This window comes from Ranitomeya imitator, chromosome 1 (genome assembly GCF_032444005.1).
Source record: "Ranitomeya imitator isolate aRanImi1 chromosome 1, aRanImi1.pri, whole genome shotgun sequence".
In the NCBI taxonomy this organism is placed as follows: domain Eukaryota; kingdom Metazoa; phylum Chordata; class Amphibia; order Anura; family Dendrobatidae; genus Ranitomeya; species Ranitomeya imitator.
The window spans coordinates 581,828,912-581,847,899 of record NC_091282.1 but is presented as its reverse complement, the minus strand read 5'-3'; the positions used below and the strand labels follow the sequence as shown (position 1 = coordinate 581,847,899).

The 18,988-nt window shown below is 44.5% G+C and overlaps 1 protein-coding gene across 1 annotated transcript in view; it reads left to right on the top strand.

Moving 5' to 3' along the window:
• The window catches only part of HMG20B (high mobility group 20B), a 740,474-nt gene that overhangs the window by 526,806 nt on the left and 194,680 nt on the right, over positions 1-18,988 (top strand). Inside the window, exon 7 of the mRNA XM_069767875.1 lies at positions 17,443-17,521. Within this exon, the coding sequence (XP_069623976.1) occupies positions 17,443-17,521 (79 nt within the window). The remainder of the gene's footprint in view (positions 1-17,442; positions 17,522-18,988) is intronic.

Genomic DNA, 18,988 nt, shown 5'->3' with positions numbered 1-18,988 from the left:
AATTATAGGCCAGTAAGCTTAGCCTCTACTGTGTGTAAAATCCTGCACGGCATTCTAAGGGATGCTATACTGGAGTATCTGAAGAGGAATAACCTCATAACCCAGTATCAGCACGGGTTTACTAGGGACCGTTCATGTCAGACTAATCTGATCAGCTTCTATGAAGGGGTAAGTTCCAGACTGGACCAAGGGAACCCAGTGGACGTAGTGTATATGGACTTTTCAAAAGCTTTTGATACGGTGCCACACAAAAGGTTGATACATAAAATGAGAATAATGGGGATAGGGGAAAATATGTGTAAGTGGCTTAAGAGCTGGCTCAGGGATAGGAGACAAAGGGTGGTTATTAATGGAGCACACTCGGACTGGGTCACGGTTAGCAGTGGGGTACCACAGGGGTCAGTATTGGGCCCTCTTCTTTTTAACATATTTATTAATGACCCTGTAGGGGGCATTCAGAGCAGAATTTAAATATTTGTAGATGACACTAAACTCTGCAGGGTAATCAATACAGAGGAGGACAATTTTATATTACAGGATGATTTATGTAAACTAGAAGCTTGGGCTGATAAATGGCAAATGAGCTTTAATGGGGATAAATATAGGGTCATGCACTTGGGTAGAAGTAATAAGATGTATAACTATGCGCCTAATTCTAAATCTCTGGGCAAAACAGTCAATGAAAAAGACCTGGGAGTATGGGTGGATGACACTCATGTTCAGTGGCCAGTGTCAGGCAGCTTCTACAAAGGCAAATAAAATAATAGGATGCATTAAAAGAGGCATAGATGCACATGAGGAGAACATAATTTTACCTCTATACAAGTCACTAGTTCGACCACACTTAGAATACTGTGCACAGTTCTGGTCTCCGGTGTATAAGAAAGACATAGCTGAACTAGAGCGGGTGCAGAGAAGAGCGACCAAGGTTATTAGAGGACTTGGGGGTTTGCAATACCAAGATAGGTTATTACACTTGTGGCTATTTAGTTTGGAAAAACGAAGACTAAGGGGTGATCTTATTTTAATGTATAAATATATGAGGAGACAGTACAAAGACCTTTCTGATGATCTTTTTAATGATAGACCTAAGACAGGGACAAGGGGGCATCCTCTACGTCTGGAGGAAAGAAGGTTTAGGCATAATAACAGACGCGGATTCCTTACTGTTAGAGCAGTTAGACTATGGAACTCTCTGCCATATGATGGTGTAATGAGTGATTCATTACTTAAATTTAAGAGAGGATTGGATACCTTTCTTAAAAAGTATAATGTTACAAATTATATATACTAGATTCCTTGATAGGGCATTGATCCAGGGAACTAGTCTGACTGCCGTATGAGGAGTCGGGAAGGAATTTTTTTCCCCAAAGTGGAGCTTACTATTTGCCACATGGGTTTTTTTTTGCCTTCCTCTGGATCAACATGTTAGGGCATGTTAGGTAAGGCTATGGGTTGAACTAAATGGACTTCTTCCTTTAACCTTAATAACTATGTTACTATGTTACTATTGTCCCTTTGTCTCGGTGCCTTCAGCCATCATGGCTCTGGGGCTGCTAGCCATTTCCATAAATGCAATCCCATAGGTGAAAACACCTTTTCAGGATCTGCAGCTAGGAAAGTCTTAATGTCTGCGACTGGGGTCCTTTAGATTTTCACGAGAAGTTGAAAATCGATTCCCTTACTTGTAAGAGTTATTGTGGTGCGTTTAGGATATCAACCTTTCCAGAGGCAAATTTTTTCTATTGATGGAGCACATTGTTATGATCACTGATGCTGCACCCCTGTGTTGGGAAGGCTATTCATCTAGCTATTAGTGAGAGGTTCCCGATCTATTCTACAAAATAAAAGGTCAATCTCAAATTCCTCAAGATTCAACAACCTTCAGGCCAACTTTTTATGCTCTTGACAAGACTGGTCTTCATTTGAATATTTTTTCCTTTTTTTTGTGGTTTACATCAACTGATTATCCTTCAAGGTAAGGTTTTGGTGGCCATGACATCCTGCAAGGGGAACTTGGAACGTTGCTAGTACGAGTACTTTATATTTGTCAAACTGGTACCAAGTGGTGTTTTTCTAAGGACCGTGCCATGTTTTATTCCACGGTTTCCTCATTCACGAATGTCTCCACAATAATATTTGACCTATTGTTATTCTAAATCCATCTGATAAAGAATAAGGTTTTTTTTCTCCACAACTTGAGTTCTCAGAGGTAGGGTTGAGCGAATTTTACTTTTATAGGATCGGGTCGGGTTTCACGAAACCCGACTTTTTCAAAAGTCGGGTCGAGTGAAATCGGCCGATCCTATAAAAAAGTCGGGGTCGGCCGAAACACGAAACCCAATGCAGAGCATTGGGTTTCCAATGGTTCCCAGGGTCTGAAGGAGAGGAAACTCTCCTTCAGGCCCTGCGATCCATATTTAAGTGTAAAATAAAGAATTAAAATAAAAAATATTGCTATACTCAACCTCTGACGCACCCTGGTACTAACCTGCAGTCTTCCTTCCTTTGAATCAGCACGTGAATGACCTTAGATGACGTCGCGGCTTGTGATTGGTTGCGCGACCGCCCATGTGACCGCTCACGCGACCAATCAGAAGCTGCGACGTCACCGAAGGTCCTTCAAGCGCTGATTCTTAGGAAGGAAGGCTGCCGGAAAGAAGCAGGGCGCGTCCGAGGGTGAGTATATTCCTATTAGGTATATACTCACCCTCGGACGCGCCCTGCTTCTTTCCGGCAGCCTTCCTTCCTAAGAATCAGCGCTTGAAGGACCTTCGGTGACGGTGACGTCGCGGCTTCTGATTGGTCGCGTGAGCGGTCACATGGGCGGTCGCGCGACCAATCACAGGCCGCGACGTCATCTAAGGTCTTTCACGTGCTGATTCTAAGGAAGGACGCCTGCCGCTTAGTACCAGGGCGCGTCAGAGGGTGAGTATAGCAATATTTTTTATTTTAATTCTTTATTTTACACTTAAATATGGATTCCGATACCGATTTCCGATATTGCAAACATATCGGAACTCGGTATCGGAATTCCGATACCAGATTCAGAAGATCGCCGACCTCATGGCCAACCCCACACAGGGGTCGGGTTGGGTTTCATGAAACCCGACTTTGCCAAAAGTCGGCGACTTCTGAAAATGGCCGACCCGTTTCGCTCAACCCTACTCAGAGGTCTGCGATACTAATCCCATGTGGGCATCCTGAGGACAAAGAGGACATTCTTAATCTGTAATTTTGCTTTCCTTGAGTCTGAAGGCAGCACCTATATCTCACCCAATAAATAATTTTATAGTTTTTCTGTAGCACGTATAGTTTCCATGGAGCAGCATCATTAGTATATGGTATAGGAAATATACTGGCGATATTAAGAAAACAGTAATCTACATATCAGAAAAAAATGCTTCACCTTTCTCAACAGTTTTTTATTGAACCAAAATAAATTCACAATGCGGAAACGCATTGAGGAAAAAAACGCAGCATGTTCATTAACCCCTTTCTGCCATTAGACGTACTATTGCGTCCATGTGGGGTGGGCTTTACTTCCCAAGGACGCAATAGTACGTCATATGCGATCGGCAGCGCTCACGGGGGGAGCGCCGCCGATCGCGGCCGGGTGTCAGCTGTTTATCGCAGCTGACATCCGGCACTATGTGCCAGGAGCGGTCACGGACCGCCCCCGGCACATTAACCCCCGGCACACCGCGATCAAAGATGATCGCGATGTGCCGGCGGTACAGGGAAGCACCGCGCAGGGAGGGGGCTCCCTGCGGGCTTCCCTCAGACCCCCGGAGCAACGCGATGTGATCACGTTGCTGCGAGGGTCTCACCTCCCTCCCTGCTCCCTCCAGCCCCGGATCCAAGATGGCCGCGGATCCGGGTCCTGCAGGGAGGGAGGTGGCTTCACAGAGCCTGCTCAGAGCAGGCACTGTGAAGGCTGCAGCGCTGCATGTCAGATCAGTGATCTGACAGAGTGCTGTGCACACTGTCAGATCACTGATCTGTGATGTCCCCCCCTGGGACAAAGTAAAAAAGTAAAAAAAAAAAAATTCAAATGTGTAAACAAAATAAAAAAAAATATTCCAAAATAATGAAAAAAAAAAAAATATTATTCCCATAAATACATTTCTTTATCTAAATAAAAAAAAAAAAAAACAATAAAAGTACACATATTTAGTATCGCCGCGTCCGTAATGGCCCGACCTATAAAACTGGCCCACTAGTTAACCCCTTCAGTAAACACCGTAAGAAAAAAAAAAAAAAAACGAGGCAAAAAACAACGCTTTATTATCATACCGCCGAACAAAAAGTGGAATAACACGCGATCAAAAAGACAGATGTAACTAACCATGGTACCGCTGAAAGCGTCATCTTGTCCCGCAAAAAACGAGCCGCCATACAGCATCATCAGCAAAAAAATAAAAAAGTTATAGTCCTGAGAATAAAGTGATGCAAAAATAATTATTTTTTCTATAAAATAGTTTTTATCGTATAAAAGCGCCAAAACATAAAAAAAATGATATAAATGAGGTATCGCTGTAATCGTACTGACCCGAAGAATAAAACTGCTTCATCAATTTTACCAAACGCGGAACGGTATAAACGCCTCCCCCAAAAGAAATTCATGAATAGCTGGTTTTTGGTCATTCTGCCTCACAAAAATCGGAATAAAAAGCGATTAAAATATGTCACGTGCCCGAAAATGTTACTAATAAAAACATCAACTCGTCCCGCAAAAAACAAGACCTCACATGACTCTGTGGACCAAAATATAGAAAAATTATAGCTCTCAAAATGTGGTAACGCAAAAAATATTTTTTGCAATAAAAAGCGTCTTTCAGTGTGTGACGGCTGCCAATCATAAAAATCCGCTAAAAAACCCGCTATAAAAGTAAATCAAACCCCCCTTCATCACCCCCTTAGTTAGGGAAAAATAAAAAAAATGTATTTATTTCCATTTTCCCATTAGGGCTAGGGTTAGAGTTAGGGCTAGGGTTAGGGCTAGGGCTAGGGTTAGGGCTAGGGTTAGGGCTAGGGTTAGGGTTAGGGCTAGGGCTAGAGTTAGGGTTAGGGTTAGGGCTAGGGTTAGGGCTAGGGTTAGGGCTAGGGCTAGGGTTAGGGTTAGGGCTAGGGTTAGGGCTAGGGCTACAGTTTGGGTTGGGGCTAAAGTTACAGTTAGGGTTTAGATTACATTTACGGTTGGGAATAGGGTTGGGATTAGGGTTAGGGGTGTGTCAGGGTTAGAGGTGTGGTTAGGGTTACTGTTGGGATTAGGGTTAGGGATGTGTTTTGATTAGGGTTTCAGTTATAATTGGGGGGTTTCCACTGTTTAGGCACATCAGGGGCTCTCCAAACGCGACATGGCGTCCGATCTCAATTCCAGCCAATTCTGCGTTGAAAAAGTAAAACAGTGCTTCTTCCCTTCCGAGCTCTCCCGTGTGCCCAAACAGGGGTTTACCCCAACATATGGGGTATCAGCGTACTCAGGACAAATAGGACAACAACTTTTGGGGTCCAATTTCTCCTGTTACCCTTGGGAAAATACAAAACTCGGGGCTAAAACATATTTTTTGTGGGAAAAAAAAAGATTTTTTATTTTCACGGCTCTGCGTTATAAACTGTAGTGAAACACTTGGGGGTTCAAAGTTCTCACAACACATCTAGATTAGTTCCCTGGGGGGTCTAGTTTCCAATATGGGGTCACTTGTGGGGGGTTTCTACTGTTTAGGTACATTAGGGGTTCTGCAAACGCAATGTGACGTCTGCAGACCATTCCATCTAAGTCTGCATTCCAAATGGCGCTCCTTCCCTTCCGAGCTCTGCCATGCGCTCAAACGGTGGTTTCCCCCAACATACGGGGTATCAGCGTACTCAGGACAAATTGGACAACAACTTTTGGGGTCGAATTTCTCCTCTTACCCTCGGGAAAATACAAAACTGGGGGCTAAAAAATAATTTTGGGAGGAAAGATTTTTTTTTTTTAATTTTCACGGCTCTGCGTTACAAACTGTAGTGAAACACTTGGGGGTTCAAAGCTATCACAACACATCTAGATGAGTTCCTTAGGGGGTCTAGTTTCCAAAATGGTGTCACTTGTGGGAGGTTTCTACTGTTTAGGTACATTAGGGGCTCTGCAAATGCAATGTGACACCTGCAGACCATTCCATCTAAGTCCTCATTCCAAATGGAGCTCCTTCCCTTCCGAGCCCTCCCATGCGCCCAAACAGTGGTTCCCCCCCACATATGGGGTATCAGCGCACTCAGGACAAATTGGACAACAAATTGTGGGGTCGAATTTCTCCTGTTACCCTCGGGAAAATACAAAACTGGGGGCTAAAAAATAATTTTTGTGGGAAAAAATTTTTGTTTTATTTTTACGGCTCTCCATTATAAACTTCTGTGAAGCCCTTGGTGGGTCAAAGCGCTCAGCACACATCTAGATAAGTTCCTAAGGGGGTCTACTTTCCAAAATGGTGTCACTTGTGGGGGGTTTCTACTGTTTAGGTACATTAGGGGCTCTGCAAACGCAATGTGACACCTGCAGACCATTCCATCTAAGTCTGCATTCAAATGGCACTCCTTCCCTTCTGAGCCCTCCCATGTGCCCAAACAGTGGTTCCCCCCACATATGGTGTATCATCGCACTCAGGACAAATTGGGCAACAAATTTTGGGGTCCAATTTCTCCTGTTACCCTCAGGAAAATACAAAACTGGGGGCTAAAAAAATAATTTTTGTGGGAAAAAAATTTTGTTTTATTTTTACGGCTCTGCATTATAAACTTCTGTGAAGCACTTGGTGGGTCAAAGTGCTCACCACACCTCTAGATAAGTTCCTTAGGGGGTCTACTTTCCAAAATGGTGTCATTTGTGGGGGGTTTCAATGTTTAGGGACATCAGTGGCTCTTCAAACGCAACATGGCGTCCCATCTCAACTCCTGTCAATTTTGCTTTGAAAAGTCAAACGGCGCTCCTTCCCTTCCGAGCTCTCCCATCCACCCAAACAGTGGTTTACCCCCACATATGGGGTATCAGCGTACTCAGGACAAATTGTACAACAACTTTTGGGGTCCAATTTCTTCTCTTACCCTTGGGAAAATAAAAAATTGGGGGCAAAAAGATAATTTTTGTGAAAAAATATGATTTTTTATTTTTACGGTTCTACATTATAAACTTCTGTGAAGCACTTGGTGGGTCAAAGTGCTCACCACACCTCTAGATAAGTTCCTTAGGGGGTCTACTTTCCAAAATGGTGTCACTTGTGGGGGGTTTCAATGTTTAGCCACATCAGGGGCTCTCCAAACGAAACATGGCGTCCCATCTCAATTCCAGTCAATTTTGCATTGAAAGTCAAATGGCACTCCTTCGCTTCCGAGCTCTGCCATGCGCCCAAACAGTGGTTTACCCCCACATGTGGGGTATTGGCATACTCAGGACAAATTGTACAACAATGTTTGGGGTCCATTTTCTCCTGTTACCCTTGGTAAAATAAAACAAATTGGAGCTGAATTAAATTTTTTGTGAAAAAAATTTAAATGTTCATTTTTATTTAAACATTCAAAAAATTCCTGTGAAGCACCAGAAGGGTTAATAAACTTCTTGAATATGGTTTTGAGCACCTTGAGGGGTGTAGTTTTTAGAATGGTGTCACACTTGGGTATTTTCTATCATATAGACCCCTCAAAATGACTTCAAATGAGATGTGGTCCCTAAAATAAAATGGTGTTGTAGAAATGAGAAATTGCTGGTCAACTTTTAACCCTTATAACTCCCTAACAAAAAAAAATTTTGTTTCCAAAATTGTGCTGATGTAAAGTAGACATGTGGGAAATGTTATTTATTAAGTATTTTGTGTGACATATCTCTGTGATTTAATTGCATAAAAATTCAAAGTTGGAAAATTGCGAAATTTTCATAATTTTCGCCAAATTTCCGTTTTTTTCACAAATAAACGCAGGTATTATCAAATAATTTTTACCATTGTCATGAAGTACAATATGTCACGAGAAAACAATGTCAGAATCACCAGGATCCATTGAAGCGTTCCAGAGTTATAACCTCATAAAGGGACAGTGGTCAGAATTGTAAAAATTGGCCCGGTCATTAACGTGCAAACCACCCTTGGGGGTAAAGGGGTTAATTTTGTGGAATCATGGCGATTTTGCCTCTATAGAATTGTATTGAGACGCATGGAAAAAAAACTCATGAAAAAGGCAACAAATACGCGATAAAACCGCAAAAAAAGCTAGAAAAACGCAAGCGGATTTCCTGGCAAGCGAGTCCGGTTTTGATGCAGAAAATTCTGCTTAGATTCTGCAACGTAGGCACATAGCCTAGAAGTACATTTGGTACATGTTTTTAATATCATGAGTGATTGAACATATTTGGCCTTTTGGTGTAAAAGTACCACACACAGCAGAATCTGTTCGGATGATTGATATACTATTGGGGCATTTTTCTCCTTTAAATCAGATCAAACAGTAGAGTAAGTTCAGTTCAGTGGTGGTGACAAACTTAAAAAAAAAAAACTGCGATGTGAAGACTGACTATATGTAGTTATTTCTCCAGAGATGAGAGAGGCAGCTTGTATTTAGAACTGATTTTAGTGGAGGTAATCTGGTAGATAACTATATACAGTTGTGAGGTAAACGGGTCAGCCTATTCCTTACAGATGAACATTTGCAGACAGGCAGTTTCTCAGTTGATATTGGCTGCTTTCAGGTTCTCTGTCTGTAGAGACCGTCACTCAGTTACACCTCGGTGGCTGTGCTGTTTTCTTCCCTCTGAGGCGACTTGCCCTCCTAGAAATGCAGTGAAAATCCTCTCACAATGGTGGCTGTTATGATCTGGTGGTTTAGGAACAACATGAGACAAGCTCTGAAGGTGGTGGTATCTGTACTGACCGCAAACCCTGAACCTAGCAGCGCAACTAAAAATAGCCGTGGGGGGTTCATGACGCGCCCTAGACCCCTCAGGACACAGCCTAAGATCTAACTTCCCCTAAAGATGGAAACAGGAAACCTATCTTGCCTCAGAGAAAATCCCCAAAGGAAAGATAGCCCCCCACAAATATTGACGGTGAGAGGAGGGGAAAATAACATACGCAGAAATGAAATCTGATTTTAGCATAGGAGGCCAGTCTAGCTTGATAGATAGGACAGGAAAGGATACTGTGCGGTCAGTATAAAAACTACAAAACAATCCACACAGAGTTTACAAAAATCTCCACACCTGACTAAAGGTGTGGAGGGTAAATCTGCTTCCCAGAGCTTCCAGCTAACAGAAATAATCCCTACTGACAAGCTGGACAAATATAGAATGCACAGAATAATAAGTCCACAACATGTGGACTGAAATGAGCAAAGCCAGAACTTATCTCTGCTAAACTGATCAGGAAACCAGGAAAATCCAAGCAGAGATGTGAATCAAGCCAGGAAACATTGACAAGTGGCACTGGCTGAAGGAAAGAGCCAGGCATAAATAGCCAAGCAGAAAGACAATTAGTGGAAGCAGCTGCAGACTGCTTACTCCAAGGAGCAGCCATTCCACTTAAAACCACCGGAGGGAGCCCAAGAGCGGAATTCACAACAGTACCCCCCCCCTTGAGGAGGGGTCACCGAACCCTCACCAGAGCCCCCAGGCCGATCAGGACGAGCCAAGTGAAAAGCACGAACCAAATCGGCAGCATGGACATCGGAGGCAGCAACCCAAGAATTATCCTCCTCGCCATAACCCTTCCACTTGACAAGATACTGAAGCCTCCGCCTCGAAAAACGAGAATCCAAAATTTTCTCAACCTCATATTCCAACTCTCCCTCAACCAACACTGGGGCAGGAGGATCAACCGAGGGAACAACGGGCACCACATATCTCCGCAACAAAGATCTATGGAAAATATTATGAATGGTAAAAGAGGCTGGAAGAGCCAAACGAAAAGACACCGGATTGATAATTTCAGAAATCTTATAAGGACCAATAAACCGAGGCTTAAACTTAGGGGAAGAAACCTTCATAGGAACATGATAAGAAGACAACCAAACCAAATCCCCCACACGAAGCTGGGGACCAACACACCGACGGCGGTTAGCAAAACGTTGAGCCTTTTCCTCGTCAAATTGTCCACCACATGAGTCCAAATCTGCTTCAGCCTGTCGACCACAGAATCCACACCAAGACAATCAGAAGGCTCAACCTGCCCCGAAGAAAAACGAGGATGAAAACCAAAATTACAAAAGAAAGGTGAGACCAAAGTAGCCGAACTAGCCCTATTATTAAGGGCAAACTCGGCCAACGGCAAGAAAGCCACCCAATCATCCTGATCAGCAGACACAAAGCATCTCAAATAAGTTTCCAAGGTCTGATTAGTTCGCTCAGTTTGACCATTAGTCTGAGGATGAAACGCTGAAGAAAAAGACAAATCAATGCCCATCCTAGCACAAAAGGCCCGCCAAAACCTAGAAACAAACTGAGAACCTCTGTCAGACACAATATTCTCCGGAATGCCATGCAAACGAACCACATGCTGAAAAAACAATGGAACCAAATCTGAGGAGGAAGGCAGCTTGGGCAAAGGTACCAGATGGACCATTTTAGAGAATCGGTCACAAACCACCCAGATAACAGACATCTTCTGGGAAACAGGAAGATCCGAAATAAAATCCATGGAAATATGCGTCCAGGGCCTCTCAGGGACCGGCAAAGGCAAAAGCAACCCACTAGCGCGGGAACAGCAAGGCTTGGCCCGGGCGCAAGTCCCACAGGACTACACAAAAGTACGCACATCCCGCGACAAGGAAGGCCACCAAAAGGACCTAGCAACCAAATCTCTGGTACCAAAAATCCCAGGATGACCGGCCAACACTGAACAATGAACCTCAGAAATTACCTTACTTGTCCATCTATCAGGAACAAACAGCTTCCCTACCGGACAGCGGTAAGGTTTATCAGACTGAAATTCCTGAAGCACCCGCCGCAAATCAGTGGAGATGGCAGAAAGAATCATCCCTTCCTTAAGAATGCCAACCGGCTCAAGGACTCCAGGAGAGTAAGGCAAAAAACTCCTAGAGAGGGCATCAGCCTTAACATTCTTAGATTCCGGAAGATACGAGACCACAAAATCAAAACGGGAGAAAAACAGGGACCATCGAGCCTGTCTAGGTTTCAGCCGCTTGGCCGACTCGAGGTAAATCAGATTCTTATAATCAGTCAAGACCACAATGCGGTGCTTGGCTCCCTCAAGCCAATGTCGCCACTCCTCAAATGCCCACTTCATAGCCAAGAACTCACGATTGCCGACGTCATAATTGCGCTCCGCAGGCGAAAACTTTTTAGAAAAAAAAGCACACGCTTTCATTAAAGAACCATCAGAATTCCTCTGAGACAAAACGGCCCCTGCCCCAATCTCAGAAGCGTCAACCTCAACCTGAAAAGGAAGAGAAACATCCGGCTGACGCAACACAGGGGCAGAAGTAAATCGGCATTTAAGCTCCCGAAAGGCCTCAACAGCCGCAGAGGACCAATTTGTCACATCAGCGCCTTTCTTCGTCAAATCAGTAAGGGGCTTAACCACACTGGAAAAGTTTGCAATGAAACAGCAATAGAAATTAGCAAAGCCCAAAAATTTCTGAAGGCTCTTCACAGATGTGGGTTGAATCCAGTCATGAATAGCTTTGACCTTAACAGGATCCATTTCTATAGACGAGGGGGAAAAAATAAAACCCCAAAAAGAGACCTTCTGAACTCCGAATAGGCACTTAGACCCCTTCACAAACAAAGCATTATCACGAAGGATCTGGAATACCATCCTGACCTGCTTCACTTGAGACTCCCAATCATCGGAAAAAATCAAAATATCATCCAAATACACTATCATGAATTTATCAAGATAATTACGAAAATATCATGCATGAAGGATTGGAACACAGATGGAGCATTAGAGAGCCCGAATGGCATCACAAGGTATTCAAAATGGCCTTCGGGCATATTAAATGCAGTTTTCCATTCGTCACCCTGTTTAATACGGACAAGATTATATGCCCCTCGAAGGTCAATCTTAGTAAACCAACTAGCCCCCTTAATCCGAGCAAACAAATCAGAAAGCAAAGGCAAGCGGTATTGGAATTTGACCGTGATCTTATTAAGAAGACGATAATCTATACAGGGTCTCAAGGAGCCATCCTTCTTAGCAACAAAAAAGAAACCCGCTCCCAATGGTGACGAAGATGGTCGAATATGCCCCTTCTCCAAAGACTCCTTAACATAACTCCGCATGACGGCCTGCTCTGGCACAGACAGATTGAAAAGTCGGCTCTTAGGGAACTTGCAGCCAGGAATCAAGTTAATAGCACAATCACAGTCCCTGTGCGGTGGAAGGGAACTGGACTTGGGCTCATCAAATACATCCTGGAAATCCGACAAAAACTCAGGGACCCCAGAAGAGGGGGAAGAGGAAATTGATATCAAAGGAACGTCACTATGTACCCCTTGACAACCCCAACTAGTCACAGACATAGTTTTCCAATCCAGCACCGAATTATGTTCCTGTAACCATGGAAAACCCAGTACAACAACATCATGCAGGTTATGCAACACCAGAAAACGGCAATCTTCCTGATGTGCTGGAGCCATGTACATAGTCATCTGCGTCCAGTACTGAGGTTTATCCTTGGCCAATGGTGTAGCATCAATACCCCTCAAAGGAATAGGGCTCTGCAAAGGCTGCAAGGAAAAACCACAGCGCAGTCCATTAAGTTCAGGGCAGCGCCTGAATCCACAAATGCCATGACAGAAAAGGATGACAATGAGCAAATCAGGGTCACAGATAAGAGAAATTTAGGCTGTATAGTACTAATGGTAACAGACCTAGCGACTCTCTTAGTACGCTTAGGGCAATCAGAGATAACATGAGCAAAATCACCACAGTAAAAACACAGCCTATTCTGACGTCTGAATTCCTGCCGTTCTGTTCTAGTGAAAATCCTATCACATTGCATAGGCTCAGGACTCTGCTCAGAGGACACTGCCATATGGTGCACAGCTTTGCGCTCGCGCAGACGCCGATCAATCTGAGTGGCTAGAGACATAGATTCGCTCAAACCGGCAGGCGTAGAGAAGCCCACCATAACATCTTTAAGGGCTTCAGAAAGCCCTTTTCTGAAAATTGCAGCTAGAGCCTCCTCATTCCATTTAGTGAGCACATACCATTTTCTAAATTTCTGGCAGTATAATTCTGCCGCTTCCTGACCTTGACACAAGGCCAACAGGGTTTTTTCTGCATGATCCACAGAATTAGCTTCGTCATACAATAATCCGAGCGCTTGAAAAAATGCGTCTACATTCAATAATGCCGGATCCCCTGATTCAAGAGAAAAAGCCCAGTCTTGAGGGTCACCCCGCAGCAAGGATATGATGATTTTTACTTGCTGAATGGGATCACCAGAAGAACGGGGTTTCAAAGCAAAAAACAATTTGCAGTTATTTTTAAAGTTCAAAAACTTGGATCTGTCCCCAAAAAACAAATCAGGAGTAGGAATTCTAGGCTCTAAAGCCGGAGTCTGGACAACATAATCTTGGATACTCTGTACTCTTGCAGCAAGTTGATCCACACGAGATAACAAACCCTGAACATCCATGCCAGAGCATAAATCCTGAACCACCCAGAAATCAAGAGGAAAAAAGAGACAAAACAGAGCACAGAAAAAAAATGGTTCAGAACTTTCTTTTCCTTCTTTTGAGGTGCGTTTAATTCATTTTTGGCCACTTGTACTGTTATGATCTGGTGGTTTAGGAACAACATGAGACGAGCTCTGAAGGAGGTGGTATCTGTACTGACCGCAAACCCTGAACCTAGCAGCGCAACTAAAAATAGCCGTGGGGGGTACCTGACGCTCCCTAGACCCCTCGGCACAGCCTAAGATCTAACTTCCCCTAAAGATGGAAACAGGAAACCTATCTTGCCTCAGAGAAAATGCCCAAAGGAAAGATAGCCCCCCCACAAATATTGACGGTGAGAGGAGGGGAAAATAACATACGCAGAAATGAAATCAGATTTTAGCATAGGAGGCCAGTCTAGCTTGATAGATAGGACAGGAAAGGATACTGTGCGGTCAGTATAAAAACTACAAAACAATCCACACAGAGTTTACAAAAATCTCCACACCTGACTAAAGGTGTGGAGGGTAAATCTGCTTCCCAGAGCTTCCAGCTAACAGAAATAATCCATACTGACAAGCTGGACAAATATAGAATGCACAGAACAATAAGTCCAAAACATGTGGACTGAAATGAGCAAAGCCAGAACTTATCTTTGCTGAACTGGTCAGGAAACCAGGAAAATCCAAGCAGAGATGCGAATCCAGCCAGGAAACATTGACAAGTGCCACTGGCTGAAGGAAAGAGCCAGGCATAAATAGCCGAGCAGAAAGACAATTAGTGGAAGCAGCTGCAGACTGCTAACTCCAAGGAGCAGCCATTCCACTTAAAACCACCGGAGGGAGCCCAAGAGCGGAATTCACAACAGGCGGCTGTCCGCTGCCTTCCCTTCTATCTCCCTGTGGCAGGGCTCATATCCCTGTAGAGGCCCGTCTCCTGTCAGAGTTTCACATACCAGTCCTTGCTGCCATCACCATCCTTTTTCTGAGTCATATCTTACGGTGGCGCAGTGGTTAGCACTGCAGCCTTGCAGCGCTGGGGTCCTGGGTTCTAATCCCACCCAGGACAACATCTGCAAAGAGTTTGTATGTTCTCTCCGTGTTTGCATGGGTTTCCTCCGGGCACTCCGGTTTCCTCCCACATTCCAAAGACATACTGATAGGGATTCTAGATTGTGAACCCCATCGGGGACAGCGATGATAGTGTGTGCAAAGCGCTGCGGAATATGTTAGCGTTATATAAAAATAAAGATTATTGTTATAATTACTGCCTCATAACAGTTAGCTCCTCCCCATAACATGTGACTTTCCAAGAAGCAGTTATTGGTTGACTGTACTGTCAATACTCCCTCCCATGAAACTCACTAAACCTTTACTGATGCTGTCCCTGTTATGAAAATTCACAATTAAGTAAGACAAGCAAAGAAATGGGAATAACATAGGAAAAACCACATACCATATATACTCGAGTATAAGCCGACCCGAGTATAAGCCGACCCCCCTAATTTTGCCACAAAAAAACTGGGAAAACTTATTGACTCGAGTATAAGCCTAGGGTGGAAAATGCAGCAGCTACCGGTGAATTTCAAAAATAAAAATAGATGCTCCATACCGTTCATTATGGCCCCATAGCTGTGCCATATAGTGCTCTGCACCGTTCATTATTGCCCCATAGCTGTGCCATATAGTGCTCTGCACCGTTCATTATTGCCCCATAGCTGTGCCATATAGTACTCTGCACCGTTCATTATTGCCCCATAGCTGTGCCATATAGTGCTCTGCACCGTTCATTCTTGCCCCATAGCTCTGCCATATAGTGCTCTGCACCGTTCATTCTTGCCTTATAGCTGTGCCATATAGTGCTCTGCACCGTTCATTATTGCCCCATAGCTGTGCCATATAGTGCTCTGCACCGTTCATTATTGCCCCATAGCTGTTCCATATAGTGCTCTGCACCATTCATTCTTGCCCCATAGCTCTGCCATATAGTGCTCTGCACCGTTCATTATTGCCCCATAGCTGTGCCATATAGTGCTCTGCACCGTTCATTATTGCCCCATAGCTGTTCCATATAGTGCTCTGCACCATTCATTCTTGCCCCATAGCTCTGCCATATAGTGCTCTGCACCGTTCATTATTGCCCCATAGCTGTGCCATATAGTGCTCTGCACCGTTCATTATTGCCCCATAGCTGTGCCATATAGTGCTCTGCACCATTCATTCTTGCCCCATATATGCTCCTTATAAAGTTCTGCACCGTTCATTCTTGCCCTATATATGCTCCTTATAAAGCTGTGCACCGTTCATTCTTGCCCCATATATGCTCCTTATAAAGCTGTGCACCGTTCATTCTTGCCCCATATATGCTCCTTATAAAGCTGTGCACCGTTCATTCTTGCCCCATATATGCTCCTTATAAAGCTGTGCACCGTTCATTCTTGCCCCACATATGCTCCTTATAAAGCTGTGCACCGTTCATTCTTGCCCCACATATGCTCCTTATAAAGCTGTGCACAGTTCATTCTTGCCCCATATATGCTCCTTATAAAGCTCTGCCATTGCTGCTGCTGCTGCAATAATAAAAAAAAAATAAGCCATACTCACCTCTCTTGCTTGCAGCTCCCGGCGTCTCGTTCCGGCGTCTCGTCCCGGCGTGTCTCTGCACTGACTGTTCAGGCAGAGGACGCCACGCACACTATATGCGTCATCGCGCCCTCTGACCTGCACAGTCAGAGCGCAGAGATGCCGGGAAGACAGAGCAGCGCCGGGAAGATGGAGCGAAGCCCGGCGTGTGGAACGCGGACAGTGAATATAAAATACTCACCTAGTCCTGCCGCTGCCCCTGCCTGTCACACTGTCTCCGGGTGCCGCAGCTCTTCCTGTCAGCGGTCACTGGCACCGCTCAGAGGAATGAATATGTGGCTCCACCCCTATGGGAGTGGAGTCCATATTCAGTTCTCTAATGAGCGGTCCCACGTGACCGCTGACAGGAAGAGCTGCGGCACCCGGAGACAGTGTGACAGGCAGGGGCAGCGTCAGGAGCGCCAGGACTAGGTGAGTATGCCTCAGCGCCCTCTCCCCCTCACCCACCGACCCTGCCGCCCACCGTGACTCGAGTATAAGCTGAGAGAGCACTTTAAGTCCAAAAATTTGGGCTGAAAATCTCGGCTTATACCCGAGTATATACGGTACATTGAAAATGCAGAAATAAGGTAATAACAAAAATACTTCTATCTCAGAAACTTTATGATAGAACAAAACTACGCATATTTTTGGAATCAGCACATCAAACTCCATAAAACAGACATATTACCTTTGCTTTTATTTTTTTTGTTGACCAGTGATCTTTTATGTGCTGTTTTCAGACTCAAGGAAAAAATTCCATTTAGCATATGTTCTTCATAACCGCTTCCCAGTCAGGTGCCGATATCATCTACCCTTTGTCTTGATTTTTTTTTTTACATTGTGGATTTTTCGAATTATCTTGCACATGCCTGCACTTCCTCTGGGGAATTAATGTGTCAAAGTTGGTTTAGTGGCGCACTCACATGAAATTGCTATTCTACAATAAGGCGTATCTGTAAGAGATGCACAACTTCATGTGGTATTGATGGTGTTAGGGATCACAGGTTAAAGTTATTTGACAAGTATTTTATCTCTGATTTGATTGGTTATATAAATAAACTTATATCTCTATCTTGTCAGCAAGTAAATCTTTTTTTTTTCTCATCTTAAATACTCTGCTTATTTGTACTCTGCGAGGCCATCTCAGAATCATAATATCTATCTTTTCAGACTGGAGATTCCCAGAGTGATGGTTACTCTGCTTTTGATGTTCCAATTTTTACAGAAGAATTCTTGGACCAAAACAAAGGTGATTAGGCATTACTTTAGTTTTTTTTTCCCATTTCTTTGTATTCAAGTTTTTCATTAAATAGCTAGAATATCAAAACATGAAATATCACCTGAACATGCAGCATGCATTACTTCACATTTTTGTTAAAAGCTTTGATTTAGGAAGAATTGTAAGTATCATTCTTAAGATTCCTAGTTAGTCATTCATTTTTCAAAAGAGTGCTAACCTCTTTCTGACATTCGACGTACTATTCCATCCATGTGACATGGGCCAATTTGACCATGGACGGAATAGTACACGTCTTTTCTTTAATGCGATACTGCGATCGAAGTCGTAGTGATCGCATTAAAATTCCAGCACCATCTTACCTGTGGGTAGATGGTGCCATCATCCTGGGGGCTGTTGCCGCCGTTCCGCACACACGATCGCTGTGATTGGCTGCTCAATTCTGAACAGCCTAACGCAGCATTTCTCATTGTTTCAGGCAATCCGATCCCAGGCGGATGCCTGGAAACACCAGGCATCGCCGGAAAGGATCACGATTGTCGCGATCGCTGATCACATTGATCACGCCAATTGCAGGACACAGCCTCAGTGTGACCGCGCTGTTCCCTGCCGGTGACCTGCCTAGGATCAGATCTGTAAGAGCACTGATCCTAGGCATTGCTTGGAGCTGCTGATTGGTGCGATCGATGATTACATCGATCGCACCAGTCACAGGGCACAGCCTCTGTGTGACCGCGCTGTGCCCTGTCGGTGAGCTCCGATCCTAGGCTGTTGCCAGGGTCACCAGGGCCAGCTCGTAATTGGTGTGATCAATGTCATCATCGATCACACAAATGACAGGTCAGAGCAGCGATATGACCGCTCTGACCTTTCTGTTACCGCACTACAGGTCCTCACACTAGTTGAGGATTACAGCAGAGTGGCCACACTACAGAATCTGCTGCTGTGCTGGGACTTGTGGTGCCACAGAAGCCTGTGACACCACAATCCCTACTGAAGAAAGAACAGAGAAGAAAGAGGACAAGACAGAAGAAAAAATTTCCCTCTTCCCCTCTTTTTACCCCCTTCACCCCCCTTTGCACCACTGTTGTGCGCACATCCAGCAGCCGCCAAGCGTTGATTGGTGACGCAGTTCACTCATCAGAGCTCGTACTTCCAATTTTCTTTTCCTCCCCCCCTGCACCACCCCGTGCTCACATCCAGCAGCCGCTGAGCTTTGATAAATGATGCAGTTCACTCCTCAGAGCTCGTACCTGCTGTTTTCCAATTCCCTTCTGTCACGGTTCACACCGGGACTGCCAACACTATGTCACGGATCCCAGCGGTATGTGAGGGATCCCGGGGAGGATATCTTTATCGTCCCCACTACTCACACCAATTTATCATGAACCGGATTTGTTTGATTGCCCCTGGTTCCCTCTGAAGGGGATTTATCTATATCCCACTTCCCAGTTCCGGTTTGGAACTTGCAGCTCTCTG